The 18,926-nt window shown below is 32.1% G+C and overlaps 1 protein-coding gene across 1 annotated transcript in view; it reads left to right on the top strand.

The window, feature by feature from the left end:
* LOC114325774 (synaptic vesicle glycoprotein 2B) overlaps positions 1-18,926 on the top strand; it is a 57,295-nt gene that overhangs the window by 16,765 nt on the left and 21,604 nt on the right. The window contains exons 2-3 of the mRNA XM_028273905.1: positions 5,975-6,299; positions 17,297-17,821. Of these exons, the coding sequence (XP_028129706.1) occupies positions 5,975-6,299; positions 17,297-17,821 (850 nt within the window). The remainder of the gene's footprint in view (positions 1-5,974; positions 6,300-17,296; positions 17,822-18,926) is intronic.

The following is an 18,926-nucleotide window of genomic DNA, read 5'->3' as shown; positions in this document are numbered from 1 at the left end:
TCTGTTGTAGACTTTCCCTTAACAAATCCGCATTGATAGTGTCCTATGATATTCGTGGTAGCTTCGGTCAGTCTTCGTTGTATTAAGGCGGACATGATTTTATATGCTGTGTTTAATAGCGTCAGTCCTCTGTAGTTTTTACACATCTGTTGATCTCCTTTTTTATGAATCGTGATAATTTGTCCTTTGTACCATTCTTCCGGCATTTTTTCTTCGTCCCATATGTCTTTTATTAAATTGTATAATCTATCTTTTAATTCTTCACCACCATATTTTATAAGCTCCATATTGATACAGTCCGATCCTGAGGCTTTACCATTACGGCTGCTATTAATAATTTCCTCAACTTCCTCTTTTGTTGGTATTTGTAGCTGGTTTCCTAACATCATTGTCTCTTCTCCTCTGTTTTCATTTAGGTCTTGATCTTGTTGTTCTGTTAATAATTCTTTAAAATAGTTAGTCCAAATTTCTTTATACTCTTCATCGTTTTCTGATACTTTTCCATTTTTATCTTTTATGCTTTTTATCTTCCCTTTAAACGTTTTGTTATGCTCACTAATTTTCTTATAGAATTCTTTTGTGTTTCTGTTCTTACTCTCTTTTTCTATTTCTTTTATCTTATCATCCAACCACTCACGTCTAATTTTCCTTATTTTTTTCTTACATGCATGCCTTATTATATTGTATTCTTCCCTATAATCCTGTCTATTTGTTCTTATCCACATTTGTCTCATTTCTACCTTCTTTTTTAACATTTTATGGCATTCTTCATTATACCATTCTTGTCTTTTTTTGTTTCTTTTTATCCCTACGTGTACTTCCGCTGTTTCATTTATACATTTTTTTATATTTCTCCATTTTAGATTGTTCCTTCAGTTTTTTGTTCATGTCATCAGCATATTTAATCCTTATGTCTGGAGTATTCAGTTTTTCTACGTGCCATTTATTTTTTGTTGTCGTGTTTTTTAGTGTTCTTTTGACTTTTTGTCTTACTTTTGCAGTCACCATAAAATGGTCTGTGTCTGCATGTGCACCTCTGTAGGACCTCACGTCTGTTACCGATGTTTGCTTCCTTCTTGTAATCAGAATATGGTCTATTTGTGACCATGTTTTTTGGTCTGGGGAAATCCACGTCACTTTATGGTATTTGGGATGTTCGAATTTTGTACTAACGATAATCATATTGGTACTAGATGCTAGATTACATAATCGTTGGCCATTGTCGTTAGTTTTTTCGTGTATTGTGTGCTTACCTGCTACTTGGTTAATGTAGTCTTCCTTACCTATTTGGGCATTAAAATCTCCCATTACCAGTATTGTGTCTTCTCTAGGTAACTTCTCCATTTCTCGTTCGAGTTCCTCATACAATTTGTCTTTTTCCTCCGCAGTAGCACTTTCAGTTGGGGCATATACGTTTATGATTGATATATTAAATGGTTTGGCGTTAATTCTCAGGTAAGCCATACGTTCATTTATTGGTTTAAATTGCATAATGTTATTTTTTATTTTTCCCATAATTATGAAAGCAACTCCATATTGACCTTGTTTTTCATGTCCCGAGTACTGTAGTGTGTAGTTTTTTCTATGTATTTCTCCTTGACCTGCCCATCTGATTTCTTGAATCACTGCAATATCAATTTGGTATCTTTCTAGTTCTGAGACGATATCCTGCATTTTTCCTGGTTCAAGCATTGTTCTGATGTTCCACGTACTTATTTTTAGTTGATCACATTTTTTCGGTTTTTTATTATATTTTTTTGTGTTCGTATGTTTTATTTTATGAAAGTTGGAAGCAGGCTATCGAGAGGATTCCAAATTAGCAAAGGCCTAAAACAAGGGTGCTGCCTTTCACCGACATTATTTAAGATCTACCTCGAACAAACTCTAAAACTTTGGAAACGCAAATGCAAAAACATGGGATTACCGATCAGCAACAATACAATATACACTTTGTCATTTGCAGACGACCAACTTGTACTAGCGCAAGACTACGATGATATAGAATATATGACAAGGAAATTAATAGAGGAGTACAAAAAAGGTGGTTTGGAAATAAACATAAAGAAGACCGAATATATGTGTATCGGTGGGACACAGCAGGACCTTACACTGGGGAATGGCGAAATTATTAAACATTGCGACGCATATAAATACCTTGGTATGACCATCACACAAGAAGGAAGCGTAGACCGGACGATAGAAGAAAGAAACAACCAGGGAAGAAAAGCAATTACCCTTCTCAATAGCATCCTCTGGGACCAGTCAATATCAAACAACAACAAACATAGAATATACAATACAATTGTTAAGAGTATAATCACTTACAGCAGTGAAGTATGGCAAATAAAAGAAAGATACAAGAGAAAACTTGAAGCAACAGAAATGGATTTCTGGAGGCGCTCAGCAGGAAAATCAAGATTAGAAAGGGTAACCAACAACAGAATTAGGGAAATAATGAATTTGAAACACACAATAGTAGATGACATTAGTACCAAACAGCTTAGATGGTATGGACACGTACAAAGAATGTCCGAAGAACGACTCCCGAAACAAATCCTAACGTGGACCCCTCATGGTAGACGAAAAAGAGGAAGACCCCGCCTGAGTTGGAGAGAAGGCATAAATCGAGAAATGAGAGAAAGAGAATTGGATGAAGACCTTTGGATGGACCGAAGTGAATGGCGACTAGGCATCGGAAGACGTAGGAGAACGTTTTAAAACCGATATATATATATATATATATATATATATATATATATATATATATATATATATATATATATATGTTTTATTTTATCTAATCTGTTCAGGTCCTTTTCCTTTGCCATTTTCGTGTCCGTTTTTTGTGTTTTATCCAATATTTGTTTTTTTATCAGTTTTTTGGCGTGTCCTGCTTTGCCCTTTCCAGTTCATTCTTCTCTTTGTTCCATTTCCATTCAGTCCCGTCAATAATTAATTTTTGATAACCTACTCTAGTGTTCTTACCGTTTTCTTTTTGAAATTTTGCAATTCTCCGTATTTCTTGTTGTATTTTCATCTCTTCTTGCGTTAGATCGTTATTGATATATATTTCCGGCTTTGAATTCCTTAGTTTGTTTTTGTTCTTCATAATTTTTATTTTTTCATTTTTGTTTTTTAGTTTTACAAGACATGTTTTGTCCCCTATTTTATAAGCTTCTTCTATTTCTACTTTAATACCTAATTCTCTTTCCACGAAATCTGCCATAACCTCATTGACTACATTTGGGTTATTTGTATCCATCGGTAGACCCTGGACAATAACATTGTTAGCTTTTCTCTCTTTCTCGAACTTTTCTACCTTCATTTTCACTATCTTTAGTTCCTGTTTCATTTCATCATTTTCTTTTTGTAGTTGTTGGTTACTTTGTTTGAATGCATTTATTTCTTTTCTTAATTCTCGGAGGTCATTTCTATATTCTCGTTGTTCTTCTTTTATTCCTTTTACCTCCGATGTTAAACTTTGTGTTTGATCTGTTAAATTTTGCATCATTTTTAAAAGCTGATCAATTTTGTTTTCATCTTTCTGTTGTTTGGTTGGTGTTCTGGATAGTTTCTTGCTCTTGTTAAAAATATTGTCTGCATCTATCTCTAGACTTCTCTTTTTACTGTCTTCTGAGGTGTAATCATTATCACTATCCACCATTTTTATGTATTTGTACTCTATATTAAAGCAAGCGATAAGCTCTAGTTCCCCAGTCGACCCGGCGAAGGCTCTAGAACTTCTCAAGCAATAATTGAGTATGACTTTAAATATTAAAATTCTTTTTACTTCGAAATCTTGTTTACTTAGTTTATTATTAATTGATTGATTTCCTTTCTTGGATTTTTAAAACTTTTTGGAAAACCGGCAACGTCGCTTTTAATTTGATCAAGACTTGTTCTCTTATCTGTTGTCAAAAGAACTGGAATTTATAAAATGTCGTTTGTTTTGATTAACATAAAATGTTCTATAAGTTACTTATAGGCCGATTTTTGCCACTATTTTTTGCACTTTAGATAGTTTATGACCTTATACAAATGTTCGCATATAGTTAATATTTTATTTCGCACTATTACCTCAAAAATCGGAATAAACTCTGGTGAAAATGTTTAACACTTTTATTTCGCACAATGCGTTGTTGCCACCGGTTTATGTAATTATGAACATTAAAACTTCTTATGCTCTAAAATTGCAGATCTATACAGAAATGCGTGTGATGTGTGACTTGAGTAGTGATCTGGAATGCCACAATATTACGTGTATAACTTTTTTACATTGTAAAATTTAGGACAATTTCTCCTAAAACAACATATGTAGATACAATACCGGGGATTATAAGTAAAATAAACCGGAGCTTTCAGCAAAAATCGCGAATAAAGAAGTTCATAGCTCTACTTTTTTGCTTCATGCAAGATTTGACAATATTCCCAAAAATAATAAAAATGTTGTTCTTATGAGTACTTTGCATCATGAATCGATGCATCATGCATCACTTTCATCAAATGAAAAAGCCCCAAATTATTTTAGATTACAATTCAAATAAGGGAGCAGTGGATACTCTATAATTAGCTTGTTGGCACGTATACATGTAAGAAGAGATAAATCGCTGGCCAATGATTGTTTTTTATAATCTACTGGACATTTCTGCCTACAACGCGTTCGTGTTATGGGCATCAATAAATATCCAATGGAATACCAATCAATTGGGAAAACGGCGAATTTTTCTTGATGAATAGGGAAAAAACTAATGAATCCAGTCATCATTTCCAGAAAAAATATACCGAAAATTAAAGGCTCTTACGAACTGGTAAAAAGGACACGAGCAGGAACAAGTAGACAAGATGGAAATAAAAACGATAACAAGACTAATTATTATGTTGTATTATATCACAAACATATTTGTAAAATCCATTCTTTTTATTACTGTCCCAGTTGTAAACTGAATTAAATTTTTGTAGATATTTGTTACTAGGATTTTTTGAAAGAAAAAATGCCTTTTGTTTTTTTTAATAAGGTTTAATTTACATTAACAACATAATTTTTGTTTAATTAACCATAATTTCTTGTTAATAAAGTTTTATTTATCACCATTAGCTTATTTTATTTCGATTAAGGAGCGTAAACCATAGTTGGGTCATATTGACCCGAACAGTACATTTGTGTAGTTGACTCGAACGGGACAGCAGGGTTAATAGAAAGCTGAAAATTTGTTAATAGCTTAAGGGTGTCTAGTCGGACAAACTTTGATATATGGGAACACTGGAACAGGGGAAGTTTTAATGGTGGAACAGGTTAAAAATTTGGAGTCAGACTACGAAAACGTCAGATGTATTTGGTCGGACAGAACTTCCAATTGATTTGTTGCCCTTTCATTAAACTCTCATGCAAAAATCAGACTGGTGTGTATTGCTAACTGGGGATTTTAATGAGTGGAACACGAAGAACATGCCAAATGACAGAAATCATGTTGGTTAGTAATAGCAGTCTGACTTTTGCATCAGAGTTTAATGAAAGGGTAACAAATTAATTGGAAGTTCTGTCGGACAAAATACATCTGACGTTTTCGTAGTCTGACATTCCAAATTTTTAACCTGTTCCACAATTAAAACTTCCCCTGTTGCAATGTTCCAATATATCAAAGTTTGTCCGACTAGACACCCTTAAGCTATTAACAAATTTTCAGCTTGCTATTAATCAACTTTTTTTGGTGCGCGGGATCCAGACCTAATTTATATAACAAACTATTTCTCTCCATGCTCTTGTGCATTGTTGTAATAATTGATTTTAAATTTCTGATAGTTTGTGACCAAGTATATTTGTATGTGTCCATATTTTTGAAAAATTCGTTGGTTAATCTTAGTTGGTGGCTTTCACACATTTCAAAAACAAACCATCAAACACAAAAGAACACGAAAACTTTGATGCCAATCTGCCATATTACATTATTATTCATCCAGCTTTCTTTGGTTTTAGGTTTCGGTAAATTTAACCTTTTCCTTCTTCTGGCGACAGGAGGCAGTCTGATGTGCGTCATAGTAGAGACTATGAGTGCCATGTTCATAACACCAGCCGCACAATGTGACTTAAACCTAAGCTTAGGAGATAAAGGGATTTTATACGCCATCAGTTTCTTCGGAGTTGTATCCGGATCACATTTGTGGGGATATTTAGCCGATACAACGGGGCGGAAAAGAGTAACTATAATATCGCTCATTATAAGTTCCCTCCTCAGTATTATTTGTAGTATTGTTTCAGAAGTGTGGTTATTTATATTGTTGCGATATTTCAATGGATTTTTGTAAGTATTATAATACATAGTACGAGATACGAATCTGGGTCGACCTTCACCCATCTGTTTGCCGAATGATTTTTTTTTATTTCATACATAGACAACTACGTAATGCATGTATTACCTATCAAAATATGTTCATAGTGTCCTTAATAGCCCAGTAAATGACGGTTTTGGAGAGTATTTTTAGGTTCCCCTTACCCTCTACTTTATTATTGGAGTTTATCACAGGGTTGCTTTTACTTTGGGGGGTGAAAGCCACCCCATCTCGGGGAGTGAAAAAATATACGTTCAAGATAAGCCCAGAAATGGATAAATTGACTAATTATAAGCAACTTTTATTCTGTAGTTTTTTCGCCAAGTCAATACTTTTTGAGTTATTTGCGAGTGAAAATGTTTACTTTTCAACAAAAACAAAACGTTTTACGACGATTTTTCACAAATAGCTCAAATAGTACGTTCTTTAACGGTAAGATATTGCAAAACCTCTAAATTCTAAAGAACTGCTCCGATTTAGATGAAATTTTGCAAATAAGCTCATCTTGCCCTCCTCTTCAAAAAATATATGACTACAATGTGTGCTTTTTATTTTTAAGGGGTGAAAACTACCCTTTTTTACCAAAAAATAAAAACAGCATATATTATAAGCGTTATTTAAATCTAAATTATGTGTAGGTATGTTAAATAGTATGCTTAATATAGGAATTTGATTGTTTCTCATATTAAAATGTATTTTATAGTTTTAAACCCTTTAAAAATACCCTCTAAATAAGAATTTGTATAAAAAATAATTTGTAAGTTTAAATTAGGTAATGATGCATTTTGTAGTGATTTAAACTTTATTTTATGTTCGTAATTTAGTGTATTGAGTATTTAATATGTTCAACCCTAATAAACTAACCCTACAAAGACATTTATTAGATCATTCACTCTCGGTAAAATATTGCAAAACCTGTGAAATTTAAACAACCGCTTGGGTTGACATGAAATTTGGCATTCACTTAGCTAATAAGTCAAAGAAAAAAAGTGATATAGTACCGATGTGTGCTTTTGCCCTGAGGTGAGTTTCACCCCTTCTCGGGGGTGAAAAAACATAGGTCCAAAATAAGTCCGGAAATTGATAAACTGACTAATTTTAAGCTTTAAGTCGGTCTTGACGGTCCAGTTAGCTGGGGCTCAGTCGATCGACAAGTTTAGTGGATTTGCGATTTGCGGTCGCTGGTTCGAGCCTCAGCTAGGTCATGAAATTTATAAAAGGCCAACGCCGTAGTATAAAACTCAATAGAGTCTACGGCTTGGTCTGGAATAAACTGGCGTCTGATCGGCCTATGGAGGAGCGGTACGGGAAGGGATAAGGGCTTCCGGCTTGGTGATACTCCTCCATAGATCCCTACCGAAGGGCGTTGACGCCTAAGAACGGTGTATACATACATACTAATTTTAAGCAACTTTTGTTCTATAGAGTTTTTTCACTAAGTCAATACTTTTCAAATTATTTGCCAGTGAATATGTTCATTTTTCAACAAATGAATCACGTTGTTAGACGGTTGTTCGCAAATAACTGAAAAAGTAATTATTTTATCGAAAAAATATTCCGAGCAGAAATATAGATTATGAAAAACTGAAAAAAATCTGTGTATGTACGAAGTTTGGAGAGCTAGTAGAACCAGAGTTGTAGCTAATGAAAAGTAGGTTCTTTATCATGAAAATCCAAATCGAACATTTCGACGTGAAATATCCAAAAAATGAAGCACTCTTTAGGGAAAATTTATCAAAAGTTTTTAAGAAAGTTTTATTTTTATTTTTTTTTATTTATTTTTTTAATTTTTAGCATTAAATGTAAGCAAATTACTTTACTTATAGACCTGGATCCCGCGTACCAAAAAGTTGATTACTAGCAAGCTGAAAATTTAATAGCTTAACGGTTTTTTAACGATAACTTCTGTAATTTTCAAGATATTTCATTGTTTCAAAGCTTATTTTGTCGGGAATTGCAAGTGCTAAAAGTTCTCAAAAGTTGGACTTTATGGGGGTCTTTAATTTTTAAAGCATGCGATTCAAAGAGCTTATAAAACTGCTTCTCACACTTACTTGCAAACTTAAAATATAAATATCTCACTCAGTTTTTATCACAGAGACATTGAAAAAACTGAAAAAGTTTGAGTATGAAAAATACTACATTTTAGTATTCATATATATTTTTAAATTTCTTTTAGTTTTCAAGTAATTTTGAAAAAAATGGAAAAAATTTATAAAATATCAAAAAATAATTTAATACTAAATTGATTTTTTTTTTTCAAATCTAGGCACTTTAAACCGGTTAAAATCTCAGAACACGTAGTCAGTTTATAAATAAAGCTAAATTTATATGGAATAATGTTAATTTTTATTTTTGTGGAAAATTCACCGATTTAAGTAATTATTTTTTTGTTTTTTCAATGACATAATCGTTTTGTTTGTTTAATAACTAGGCCATTTTTTATCAAAATCACGTTTATCGCAGCACCTTTTAAAGGTATCAGTAAAGTCTTTAAAAGATGTCTCCATAATTTTTTTCCAAAAAATCTCTATTTTCTGCGTTATTTAATGATAAAATGTTTGATTCAAGGTTAATTCGAAAAAACCCCGATTTTAAGTAGGGTGTAACTTAGGTAAATAGTGTTATTGCTATAATAATTTAAAGAACACCACTCAATTCATTATTTTAAAAGGTTTCTTTTTGATTCTAATGACTTTTTCGTAAAAATGCATAATTTTAGAGTTATTTTTGAAAATCCACTCAAAAAGATGCATTTTTCATGTAGGAAATCATCAATTTTTTTCATGTAGGAAATCATCGACAAAAAGTCGTATATAATATTTTTTACTCAGAATTGAAATGTCTATCGATTTCTGAGGTTATTTTGAGGTTAAATATTTCCACCCCCGAGGAGGAGTGGTACCCACCCCCAGAGCAAAAGCACACATCGGCACAATATCACTTTTTTCTTTAACATATTATCTACGTGTATGCCAAATTTCAAGTCAATCCAAGCGGTTCTTTAAAATTTACCGCAAAAACCGTCAAAGAATGTACTAAAATAGTAAGTATGTATTTTATAAAAACAACATTCTTAACAACAATGGAGCCTATAAAAAAAAGAAAACAAATGATGTATTTATTACGTCTATGGATCTAGTAAAAGTAAAGTTGTAGCTCACGAAAAATAGGTTCTTATTCGTGAAATCCAAATCGAATATTTCAATATGAAATAACCAAAAAATAAAGTACTTTTCCGGGAAATATCAACAAAACTTTTTTTAAAGTGTTTAAAAAAATCTTTATTTTATTTTTTATAAAAGTTTCTAGCATCAAAACTAAGCGAGATACGCTCAAAATATTGTTGGTCATTAAATTAATCGTTACCGTTTTATAACTATTTACTTTATAAATGTATTGTTTATGTGATCTGTAATTTGACCGGTTTAAAGTGCTCATTTTTGAAAACATTTGGTTTTATAGTAAATTTTTTTTATTTTGAAAAAATTTATTTTTAAAAAAAAATTTGTCTTAGCTTTATTGATTTTCAGACCAACTTTATTGCTTTCGTACTCAACTCTTCGCAGAAGATCAAACATTTCAAACATTTTCAATACATCTTAAAAATTATTAGTGACTCGAAAAATCTCGAAGAGTAAGAAAATGTAGGCTTTGCTTTTTTGAATATTTTGAATGTTTCTGTTTTTCTATAACACGAAAATTGGTTAAGATATGGCTATTCAAAGTCTGTATACACTTGTGATTAGTGACTCGTTCAAGCCCTTTCAACTACAACCCTTTCAAAAATAAGAATTAAAAAAATAATTTAAATGATCTTATTGCCTTTAAAAAGACTCAATGGGATTATTTTAAGCATTTAATAGCTTAAAAACTATCCGAGTTATGAGTAAAAACCAATATACTATTTTAGGAGATAAGAGAACGCGTATACTGGAGCATTGGTAAGATACACATAATGTGCTACAGAACCTACTTTTCATGAGCTACAATTCTGCTTTTACTAGGTCTCTCTCTCTCTCTCTCTCTCTCTCTCTCTCTCTCTCTTGTCGTTTCCCCTTTACTGAGGATCGTGATTTCTTCCAATATTCCTAACAATGTTTCTCCATTGGTCTCTATCTTCAGCTGCTCTAAGAGCTTCGCAGAATGAGTTTCCAGCTGAATGCTTTATTTGGTCAGACCATCTAGTTGGTGATCGTCCTCTTGATCTTCTCCTCGGAACGTTTCCAGAAACAATTAATCTCTCCAAACTGTCGTCACCTCTGCGAACCACGTGACCAAAGAATTGCAGAATTCGTTGCAGACATATTGTGGACAGCCTTTTTTTAATATTGAGTTGGTTTAGAATGGAAACGTTTGTCCTATGAGCTGTCCAAGGTATGCGCAGCATTCTTCTCCAGCACCACATCTCAAAGGCATCAATTTTTTGGCGCTCGCATGCGCGAAGAGTCCAAGTATCTGCTCTGTATAGAAATATTGAGAATACAAGGGCATTTACCAGTCTCATCTCGATATTTTGAGAGATATATCTGTTTTTCCAAACTTTAGTTAGGCGACTCATCGCATTTTTTGCCATACCAATACGTCTCCGAACTTCTGCTTCACAGTTACCATCGTTAGTTATACTAGGTCCGAGATCGATAAAGGTGTTTACTATCTGGTATTCCTGTAACATGTTAGTCAGTTGAATAGTGTCGAATCTGTCGGCCACCATTATTTTTGTCTTAGCTTTATTGATTTTCAGACCAACTTTATTGCTTTCGTACTCAACTCTTCGCAGAAGATCAAACATTTCTTGCTCATTTGCTGGTATAAGTGTAGTGTCATCAGCAAATCTTAAATTGGAGATTTTCCTACCAGCTACTGTTACTCCACCGGCCCATCCTTCTAAAACCATCCTCACGACATGTTCACCATAAATGTTAAATAAGTCAGGTGACAATACGCATCCTTGTCTAACACCTCTCTCGGTCTTGAATTTGTTTGAGATTTTCTGATGTAGTCGTACTTTCGCTATATTAGACTAGTACAGATTTTTAATAAGTGTCACCAGGTGCATTGGTGTGCCCATTTCTATTAAAATTGACCACAGATTTATCCAGCTTACACAATCAAATGCCTTTTGGTAGTCAACGAAGCATATAATCATAGGTACTTGAAATTCTCTAGACTTTTCAATGAGTTGTCTCAGGTTCAGGATTTGTTCCCTTGTACCTTTACCCTTTACAAACCCCGCTTGTTCCTGAGGTATTTGGTAATGTAGATAGGTTTTAATCTGTTTTTGATGATATGCAACAAGATTTTACTAGCATGTGTTATTAGTGACAGTGTGCGGTAGTTTTCACATCTGGTAGTAGTTCCTTTTTTGTGTAGTGGGATATAAATTGAGGTACACCAATCAGATTGCCATTTTCCTGAATTCCAAACAGCGACACAGATAGAATGGATGATATGTAATCCTTTGTCACCTAGTAACTGTAGTATTTCACATGGTATTTGAATCAATGCCTACTAGGTCTACAGACTTCATAAATATAAAAAATAAGAATATTTTTTTCGACAAAATACTTTTTGAGTTATTTGCCAAAAACCTGAAAACGTGTTTGTTTTTTGTTAAAAAATTAACATTTTCACTCGCAAATAACTCGAATAGTATTGACTTAGTGAAAAACGCTATAAAACGAAAGATACTTAGGATTTGTTGAAAAATCCATTTCCGGACTTATCTTGAACGTATGTATTTACACCCCCGAGAGGAGGGGCTTTCACCCGCAAAGTAAAAGCAACCCTGAGCTTAAGTCCAATAATGAAGTGTAGGGTAAGAGAAACATATATCCAAATTTTCAGGCAAATCCGTCGTGACCAGGACAATTACACTCCAAAACCGTCATTTACTGGGCTATTAAGGATTACTATGAACATTTTGATAGGCAATATAGTCCAAGTAATGAAGCTTAAAATAGGACAAAATCTCGCAAATTTTACAGAATAGAACGATTTGCTTGAAAATTTGAGAAAAAGTAGTGTATAGTCCAAGGATCAAAATCTGTATGATGCCAAAAGGCGATTTTACCATGGGGGTGGTTGCCACCCCATCTCGAGGGTGGAAATTTTTTATTATATTTTGACCACAAAAGTTGGTAAAAACATTCATTCTAAGCAAAAAACGTTCTATCCATTTTATTGATAAAATTATTACTTTTCGATTTATTCGCCATCGAAAGGGTTAGTTTTATGTCGAAAAAACCAATGTTTTAAAAACCAATAAGTTTTCTGCATAACTCCAAAACTTTTCGTTTTATCAACACAACTTTACTTAACAAAAATGTACCTTTTAAAAAAATAAACAAAATCCTTTTTTTATTTTCTTTAAGACCAGTAGTAATCGAGATATACTTTATTATATGTTAGCTCTTCTTCGTCAAATGCTAAATATTGTAGTTTCAAAGTCAAAAGACGGGAAAACTATGCATTTTTTAAGGATAAATTAATCAAACTAATTTAAAGTATTTAAAAATATATATCTTTAGAAATAAAAAAAGTCTCTAGCTCAAAAATTGAGTGACTTATGATGAAATGAGTGTCAGTCCCTATTTTTTTCAGCGAAAAAGTGATCGGAAGCAACCTCCTAATCACCACCCTAATTAAAATTAGTCATTGACCTTATTTGGTCTCTTTCATTTATGTATTAATAATAGGATCTAGAGGTTTTACCGGCTTAGAATGATTATTTAAAAAAAATGGAGTTAAAAGCGAATAACGAATTTTTTTAGTTTGGAAAAAATGGCTTTTTCTTCACAATAGAAAGATTAGCATCAGAGATAAAAAAAATAATTAAATATGAAATTGTAGCATATTTAATTTCTAAGGACGTGGTGTGCAAAAATTTTTTCTACGGTAAAAATTGAGTGAGCTATTGACAATTAAAACTTGTAATAACATGCAAAAACCTCCTTTACTCACAATCGGTTAGTAATTTATGGATTTCTAACCTTTGAAGTAATCAGGAAGCGACTTATTACTTACTTTACTTTCCCAGCTAGCCGGGAAAGTACTTTCCCGGCTAGCATCTGTCACTTTTCTACTAAATTCACTATCAGACATTTTTGTAAAATAAACACAATTTGATTATATGTACAATTAATGGCGTCGTGTATCGCCTAAATGTCAGATTCAACAAACTTGTTTTGTTACCTAGCAACGATCTCACAGGTTACTTAAAATAATTCATCTTATCACATAATGAAAATGGATACAGATATTTGAAACGAAATTATTATTGGTAGATTGTGAGTATTAGAAATCCATAAACTACTAACCGATTGTGAGTAAAATAGTATACAAACCTCGCGGGAACTCATTCTAGCCTCGCGTCTGTAGTTTACCTCGGTGCTTCGCACCTCGGTAAACTACCTTGCCGCTCGGCTGAAATAGAGGACTTTCCCGCTAGGTATGTAATATACTATTACCAACCCTTTTAAAGTCACCTCTTTTTGTGACTAAGGACTTTAAAAAGATTTAATATTAACAGGCTTATAGATCTTGTAAAAACCTACAAAATTCTTTTTTACCAAATTTTTTAAAGTAAAAAATAAAGAAGTTACTGTTAAAGAATTAATATATTTCTTTTTTGAAAAAATAAGGAAAAATCCAATTGGAGGCATAGTAATGTAAGTTAGCGGTGTTTTTAGTCATTGATATTATTTATTCTTCTTTATTTATGTATTACATATTAATATATTTGAGAAGTTTGACTGGCTTAGAATGATTAGTTTTAAAAAAACTGGAGCTAAAAGCAAACAACGAATTTTTGTAGTTTGGTAAAAAAATCTCATTTTCTTCAGAATAGAAAGATTAGCATCCGAGACACGAAAAAATGTTTAAATATGAAATTGTAGGTTATTTAATTCGCAAAAATATGATTTAAAAAAAATTTTTCTACGGCAAAAATTGAGTGAATCGTAAATGAGTATTATCGAAAAACATTTATTTTTTCGTATATAATATAACAAGAGAGAAAATTTTGCCGGCAATATTTTCGACTGGTATGAAAGTTTGTTGCCTGGCAATTTTCGCGAATTAAATTTTGACTTAAATCACGAGACGTCAGTCGAGTGATTTTGTCAAAATTTCATAAGCGAAAATTACCAAAAGGCAACGAACTTGAATGAAACTAGGAGAAAATTTTACCGGTAAATAATTTTCTCTCGAATGATATTCGACAAGACTATTTCACGAGACAATTAATGCACCATATCAACGAAATATAATCTTTATTTATTTGTTATTACCAGACACTTTCGTGACGGATCTGTCATAATTTTGTCGCTAAGAAATCACGTCGCTAAGGAGTTTTTTCAGTAGGAAACGATGCGTTGCTATGAAGTTTTATCAGTTAAAAACAGTCTAGTGCAGCGTTTCCCAACCGGTGGGTCGCGACCCACTAGTGGGTCGCGCGCGGATTTTAGGTGGGTCGCGGCGTGGCTCTTACAGTAGTCGAATAATGTACATTATATATCATCATGGGTAAGGGATGAGTCGCGAATATGAAAAATCCTGAGAAAGTGGGTCGCCAGACATAAAAGGTTGGGAACCACTGGTCTAGTGAAACAGTCGATATAAAACGAACACTTTCGATAGCGAATAAATCGAAAACTATTAATTTTATCAAAAAAATGTACAGGACATTTTTTGCTTAGAATAAATGTTTTTATCAACTTTCGCTGTCAAAATGTAATAAAAAATGTTCACCCCTGGGATAAGGTGGCAACCACCCCTATGGTAAAAGCGCCTTTCGGCATCATATAGATTTTGATCCTTGGACTATCCACTACTTATTTTCAAATTTTCAAGCAAATCGATCCATTCTGTAAAAATTGCGAGGTGAAAAGCTTCGGTTCCTGGACTAATACATGCAAAACGTATTTGTCTATTAGGGGATTGCATATAGATTTTCACTTCGGAAAAAATCAAACAAGATAGAACTTTTTGTAATTTCATTAAGACGTATTTAATAAACAACATATCAAAAAGTTCTACTCGAGAAGTGGGTGTTTCATTTTTTATTAAACAAATGAACTACGAAGTTTGATGTTTTTTTAAATAACTCCGAAAATATAAATTTTAGAACAAAACTGACTTAAAAATTTTACAAAAAAAACCTTATATAAAGAATTTTCTAAAATTAAATCTGTATCTTCTATAATTTTTTATTTAAAACGCTAAAGTCACCCTTCTCACAAACATTGGCGCACTGTAAGCTAGCGCCAATGTTTGTGAGAAGTTAAAACTGTAAACTAAACTAAATTTTTCTTATAAAACAATCAATTTTGCACAACTTACTTTCAAACATCGTACTAAATTATGTTTTCAAAAAAAATCTCAAAAATTTAATTCAAATGATATGACGACTTACCAAATGTAATTTTTGAAATCTTCGTAGTTTTATAGAATTACCACCAATTTAAGACGGTATTACTCAAGTTTGAACAGATCTATTACAGTTTTATAAGTGCTTTGTTAAAGCTTAGGATGTATTCTTTAAAATGCACTAAATCATTTTACTTTAGAAATGAAATAGACTATTTCTTTTTGAGAAAATTAAGAAAGATAACAAAAATGTAATACAAAAACCGAAAATTACCAGCTAAAATAATGTTAAAGCTATCAAAACTTTTTTCTGTAAAACTTACCTAAAATACATTTAATAATAAACTTCAACAATAATAAATGTTCAGCAAAAAAATTTTTTTAGCTCTTATACAGTATGTCTGTTTAACTTGGAACCTATTGATAACTTTTTTATTATCAATTTTACGAAAAAAAGTTATTCTTTATAAAATACTCTGCATCATATATAATCTAAGATGCAATCATCAAATATCAAATTTAATGAGTTTTATACGAGGTATGTCAACAAATATGAATCTCACTCAAGAGTAAAGTATCGTTAAATTTCACAATATCGAAAATTGTTATTAAAAAAAGTTGTTTGGAATTAAAAAATTTGTTTTAGTGTTCAATTACATCCTTCTAATTAAAATATTGTGAATAATACTCAACTCTTAAGAAAAAATCATATTTTTTACATACCTTGTATAAAATTAAAAAAGTTTAATATCTGATGGTTGTATCTTATATTTTAGACCAGGGAGAGCATTTTATGAAGAATAACTTTTTTTCGTAAAAGTAATATTAAAATAGTTATAATTGTAATAAAATGTTGATGAGTATCCGTAATTTGAGAAAAAATTGAAAAAAATTTTTCGATTAGAATAATGTAATTGTATATTTAAACATAGTTTTTAATTTCAAACAACTTTTCATAATAGCATTTTTTGATATTCTGAAATATAAAGGTACTTTACTCTTTAACGAAATTCATATTTTTGACATAACTCGTATAAAATTGATGAAATTTGATATCTGATGGTTGAGTTTTAGATTTTTGACTATCCAGAGCATTTTATGAAGAATAACTTTTTTTCGTAAAATTGATAATAAAAAGGTTTTCCATGTGGTTCCTAGCTACGCAGACATACTGTAGAAGAGCTTCTGTATAAGAATTTTCAAATTGCAATGCCATATTCGGATTCAGTATAATCAAAAACAAAATAGAAACAAATTTGATAAAAGTAAAATGATGAATTTAACGTTATTTTTAAAATTATTAATACAAAACAATTGTTATTGTTTAAACAATTAATAAACAATTAGCGGCCAAATCCGCGAGTAGAACTTTTCACGTTAACATGTATATAAACTAACAAAAAAAGTTTTAGAAAAATATAAGCTTGTTTGAATTTTTTCGAAACAATGCATATTTTCGTTCTAATTGCACTCCCCTATATTATATGAAATGTTTCATTCAATAAATAGATGGGTGATTCGTAAATATAGGTCGACCTAGATTCGAATCTTAGACTTAAGTTAATAATATGCTAAGTACTTTACTAAATTCTGGTTTTAGTATTGCAGGATCATCTGCAATTATCTACGCTTACGCTGGAGAGTTTCACGACAACAGATACAGACCAAAAGTGGTATCTTGGATAGCAACATTTGTCGCTTTTGGCAACATCTATTTACCTGGCATGGCCTGGGCCATCCTTCCCCAAGACTGGTCTCTGGACCTACCAGTCCTTAATGCCCACTTTCGACCATGGAGGTTATTAATGATTATCTACGCTTTGCCAAGTTTGGTTTCTGTGGTACTCGTGTCTCTTCTTCCGGAAAGTCCTAAATATCTAATGACCAAAGGACGAAGCGAAGAAGCAATGGAAGTCCTGCGAAAGATTTTTGTGATTAACAGTGGGAAAAGCGGTGATGAATATCCCGTAAAATCTATTTTATGGATAAATGAAAATACTGTGCAGCATAAAGATAATGAGGGGATATTGAGTTCTATGTGGAACCAAACTGTACCATTGTTTCGGAGAACTCACTTTTTGAAAACTGTCATGGTTTGCTATCTACAGTTCGCAATATTTTTGACGTAAGCTTTTTATCATTATTAATCATATTAATCACGATAATAATCCCTGTTTGGTTAAATTTTATGATAGTTGTTTAATTCTAATATACAGGGTGAATCATGTGTACTTCTATGGGAATGCCAAATGGCTATTAAAAAAGTATCCCCCCCCCCCCTTGGTTTAATAATGTACAGGGCGATTTGCGAAATGTCAGTCATCATCCGGTTCCTCATGACTGATCTTGTATAAGGTGGCCACAAATAATGATCTTCACAAAGAAGTGTAGAGTTCTAACAATTATTTAATTGAAATGCCAACAAAGCAGCTTTTTTTAAGTATAGCATTTTGTAGGTTTATTTAGTCGAACAAATTTTTGGGAGGACTACACATATTTTTTCAAACTTCTTGTTTTACAACATGTAATAATTATTTTAACATCAAATTTTATAAATTTAAATTTTTATTTAAAAAAGTTAAAATTTGGCTTCTAATGTTAGATATATCAGTCTGTTTGGGTACAACATCGATTTCAATTTATTATATATGAACGGCTAAACGTAAAATAAAGGTCACTCCGTAATTTTAATGTTATTTTAGAAATTTTAGTTTTTTCGTATTTTTTTGGTTGTAACATAGTTTATAATTGTGTATTTGGTTGGAATTGGCAGTTCATTATATATGCAAATCTTCATAAAAGTTCAAACAGCAGTTAAGGGTGATAAAAGTTAAACAAATCAAAATAATATCCCTTCCTGTTGAAATGAACTTTTGACTCTGAACTTTGTGGTAGGGGAGCCCAAGCGGGAATTTTTGCAGTTACTCGAGCGCGTCAGAAAATTACATGGGAAGAAACCTTGTACCCTGTAAATGTACCCCTACCATATATTGGATTTTAATACAGGGGAGTTTGTTAAGGGTAGTCCGAAAAAAAACCTATCCTTAGAAAAACTCGAAATCGTCAGATTAACATAAGGTAAGGTAAGTACTTGCAGAACAGTCTATATTTCAAAAATCTGACAGTTTGAGCGGAGCGTAAAGAAATGGGTGAGTCACAAAGTTTCATAAGAAAAAAGCGAATATTTCGAGAAATAAACGTCAGATCGAAAAACTAAAAACAAAACGTGT

The sequence above is a fragment of the Diabrotica virgifera genome, chromosome 1 (assembly GCF_917563875.1).
Source record: "Diabrotica virgifera virgifera chromosome 1, PGI_DIABVI_V3a".
NCBI classification, from domain to species: Eukaryota; Metazoa; Arthropoda; class Insecta; order Coleoptera; family Chrysomelidae; genus Diabrotica; species Diabrotica virgifera.
Note: the sequence above shows the minus strand (reverse complement) of the source record. Positions and strands in the feature narration are given on the sequence as shown.